The 4,185-nt window shown below is 39.5% G+C and overlaps 1 protein-coding gene across 3 annotated transcripts in view; it reads right to left on the bottom strand.

Moving 5' to 3' along the window:
- The window catches only part of ankfn1a (ankyrin repeat and fibronectin type III domain containing 1a), a 93,461-nt gene that overhangs the window by 62,016 nt on the left and 27,260 nt on the right, over nt 1-4,185 (bottom strand). For all 3 annotated transcript variants that reach the window (XM_015048154.1, XM_015048156.1, XM_015048153.1), the window contains exon 6: nt 1,135-1,172. In XM_015048154.1, coding sequence (XP_014903640.1) covers nt 1,135-1,172 — 38 coding nt within the window. The remainder of the gene's footprint in view (nt 1-1,134; nt 1,173-4,185) is intronic.

The following is a 4,185-nucleotide window of genomic DNA, read 5'->3' as shown; positions in this document are numbered from 1 at the left end:
TTTGTTTGAAGACACCGTGTTTTTTTTTTTTTTTTTTTTTTTTTTTTTTAATCCAGACAGATAAACCATGTGTGGCTCCTACCGAGTTCTAAAATTATAACATAATGAACTTATTACTTCTAAAACGAAGTAGCTGCTTTCCCCCGTTTTATCTACTTTGTGTAGGTTTTCAACGTCTCCAGCAGATGGCACTGTTGTGATTTTTAGTATGCTTGCGTCTCATCCTGCGCGATAGCAGTGGTCCCGCTCCGAAACCCATGTGCAAAGTGGGAAATATGTCCGAAATGAATAAGGTGACCAAAAATAATCCTTAATATCCATAGTCAATGTCCTAATAAGCCTAATACTGTAAGACTGACAGTCATTTAACTTTGTAGAGATGGAGATTGAAGTAGATAGGCACATATTTGTCAGAAATGTGGTTCTGTCAAACACATTCCACATTGATTCAGGTATATTAGATTGACGATTTTTATTTTTACTTTGTATTATTGGGCTTTACAAGGATGTGCAAAACAACAGAGTTGAAGGGGAGTCCCTTCCTGCTTTTCTCCAGTAATTACAAGACATGGCAACAGGTTTCACAACTTCCTCTCCTGGATACTTCCCATGTTCCAGTTCATTTATCTACTAACACTTTTGCATTTCATTTGGAGAATATGGATTGCTTCTTTCAGCATGATGAAGTAACAGCAAAGTCTTTTTCTAGCAGGTTCATAACAGGCAATAGACGAGAGAGGAAGATGTAGTAGTAGAGTTTAAAGAGAGCAGTGAAGGGTATTTTATGAAGACAGATGGATGAATCACCTGCGGATTTGAGTGAAACTTTGAAACACTTTCTCAAAATAAAGTGAAGGTTTGATAAATTTAGGTTGAAATACCTGCTCTCTGGTTTCAGGCAGTGAAAATGGGAGGCAATAACGACAGTGAAATAATCTTGTTTGTGGGTTACTCTCTCAAAAAAGAAGAAAAAAAAATACAGCCGAGGTGATCAGTCCTGCTTTATTAAATCAGGACATATTACTTCAGGGCTTCGGGAAGGTTTACTTTTTTTTTTTTTAAACGGGAAAATGAAAAACCGAGCAGAAATGAGATGCTAACGGAGTCAGAAATAGGAACGGAGATGAGACTCACTTTTTCCTGCTGTCGTATCGGCCAGGTGTTCCCAGGCTCTGCGGAGAAAACGGGAAGAAAATGATCAGTCGCTGTGCAGGATCACGTCAAGCGGCCGCACTAATAATCCGCCTCATATTAAAAGAAAACAACTGCTATTTTTAGCAATTTATTTCCATTTTAGCCAATAATTACATGCATTTCATTTTAGCAACGTATGCAGTCCACAGTTGGGAGCGCTACGCTTCATGTTTAAGAGCCATTGTAGTCAAATTAAAATCTTCCCACAGTGAAAAATGTCAGATAAAATCATGAAATGAAAGGAATGACATCAGACTTTTAAAGCACAGATGTCACAGGACAAACTTGTTTCGAAGAGCTCCACTTATATCCTGTCAGTCTGCCGAATGTTTTCCCAAAAGTCAGAAAAAGCTTCGGAGTTTTTCCCAAAATTCTTTATTCTGCACGTTTCGGGGTGTAATACTCACAAAGATCTACTTAGAAGGGTTCGCACTGATAAATCAGATTGTTCTGAAACAAAATCAAAATTAAATAATGAAAAAAAAAAAGATTATTTTGAACTTCTTCTACAATTAAAAACAAGCTCCCTGCGCTTCTCTGCGCTGTTAAACCACCGGAGTCGGGAAGGTGCAGCCAGAGGTCTCCTGGGACATCTCGGGCCCTCGGGGGCCAATTGTGTCTACAGAGGGACGTCTGTTCGCAGAGGCAGACTTAATGTTTGAACACACACACACGCACACACACACATGCACGCACACACGGGCTTCTCTGACCACTTAACCCACCAAACACCGAGTCCACCAGAACACAGCAATCTGCTTTAAACCCGCTGCACCGCTGAGAAAACAGCTGAATTTCAGTGCAGCACGCTCAGACGCAGCTGCAGCCTGCATTTATTGTGATCCTCGAAAAAAAAAAAAAACTCTTTAGCTGAAATGACAATGTGGATGAGCACAAACTGCAGCTCATTTTATCCAGACAGAGGGAGAGACAACGCAGCTGTTGTAATAACATGAGGGGATGTGCTCTATTATAACAAATGGTACATTTTGTTTCGCATCACTCTCTCTCTCCCTCTTTTTATTTACATTTAAGATTTCATATTTCATAAGTACGCAAAGGGCTTAGATTGCTCCTTGTTCTTTCTACATTTTGGAAATGTGGCAAACATGCTGGAGTTCGACGCAATGAAAGAATCTGCAGCTGAAAATGAAAACTGCACATAAAAAAAACAACAACAAAAAACGGTAAAAAAGGGCTCTAAACTTTTCATCGTCCAAGATGGACGACTTTGTTTTGTCCTCATCCGATCGACCACATAAGCGGTTCAACAGCACATCGCTTTCCTCCACAGCCACACTGTCCTTGTACGTGTTTGAAGCCTTGAGCTACATTCAGTCGTGATGCTGTTCTGAAGTTATGTAACAGTGCCATCATTAGCCTGCGTTAGCAGCAGCGTCCGCATAGTTAACTGGAAGTTAAACCACTTTCGGGATTTCCTGCCAAAGCTCCAAGGTGGTTTTGGTTTGGGTTACACCAAAAACAGCCAGGAATTAGGATCCGGAGGTTCCGGGTGTTTGCGTCCAACATTTAAAAACATGATTTGCTTCAACGAGCAGCTCAGAAAGAGTTTCTGCCTCTTCTTTGTTGTCTTGAATTCAAGTTGGAATGATTGGTTATGCTAGACTAACTAGAGATTTTCCAGATACATTTGCATGTTAGTAATGCTTTTTTTTTTTGTTCATAAAAAAATTATCTTTATTAGAAACACTTTTAAGAAATTACTTCATGGTCAAATAACAGTTCTGCTGGTACATAACTGAGCTGTCAGTCGCGTTTTTAGTCGAATTTGTTCATCGTTTGTATTTCAGGTTTAAAAAAAAAAACCTGACGAAAGTGGCGAAGAATACCTCCTCAGTGGAGCAACTCTGATCCGATCTCACACAACCTCCTTCAGCGGCATAAATACTCTCCAGTCAACACAGAAAGTCAATCTGCCTGTCAAGGTTTACCGCTAATTTGAACTGATGTAACCTTGTTCTCACACCCACACACACCCGCATACACAAATCCAGGCCGACCACAGCCAGCTGGGCCCTCTCCTCTCCCTCCCCTCCAGGCCGTCCCTTCACTTCATCATGCTAATTTGAACAAGGAGTTATTCTGAGGCGTGTCAGAGCCCGCTCTGTGGCGGCTCCTTGGCCTCTCCACAGGTTAATTACTGCAGCAATGCCCGCATTCACAGCTCGGTGCAACAGGACACTGCAGCCAGACCAGGCTGAGCCGGGGCCTCCTGGCTCCGGCTGCTGGCACCTCTGAGAGCTGGATGCTGGATCTGCGGCCGGCTGACTGACAGGCGGACTGCGCTGGGCCAATGGCCCGGCTCAAAGTTGGGAAGGAAGGCAAATTTAAACTCAAAGATACATTAAGCATATGTCTTGTTTCTACAAAACTGGCAAAAAATAAATAAATAAATAGGAACCAAATGAATACATTTAGAGTTCTGTTTAGTAACTTAGAACATTACTGAGAATAATTCACAAAGTAAAGCACATTAAATACAATAATTACGGTGTTTTCAGCCCTTTGTTTTTGATAACTGTGATGATTTTCAGCATAATGCTAATGAAAACTGGACATTTACCAGATTAGAATTGTACACCAGACTAACAAAAAATAAAATAAACAAAAATAGAAATGTTGACTTAATGTTTTAATAAATATGTAGTGTAATGTTTTATTTTAATAAAGAAAAATCTACTCTCTTTATTTTCTTCTGAAGGTCTGACATATTTTTTTTAAAGTTCTCTCTTTCTAATTTATAAGCTTCTGACACATTTCTTGAATTAATAAATTTTTATTCTCTGTATTTTTCTTCCTTCTACATTTCTTCAAATACAGTTATTTCAAATTAAACTGTAGGTTAAACAGGTTTTTTTTTTTTTTTTTTTTTTTTTTTTTAAAAAAAAAGGGAATTCAAGGTTTTTCTTTTTAAAAAAATGTATGGGAAAAACCTCTTTTTTTTCCTTCCCCTCCAAAAGGTGCCAGGAC

This window comes from Poecilia latipinna, unplaced genomic scaffold (assembly GCF_001443285.1).
Source record: "Poecilia latipinna isolate Pla-1442-1.1 unplaced genomic scaffold, P_latipinna-1.0 Scaffold862, whole genome shotgun sequence".
NCBI classification, from domain to species: Eukaryota; Metazoa; Chordata; class Actinopteri; order Cyprinodontiformes; family Poeciliidae; genus Poecilia; species Poecilia latipinna.
This window is presented reverse-complemented; position numbering and strand designations above follow the sequence as displayed.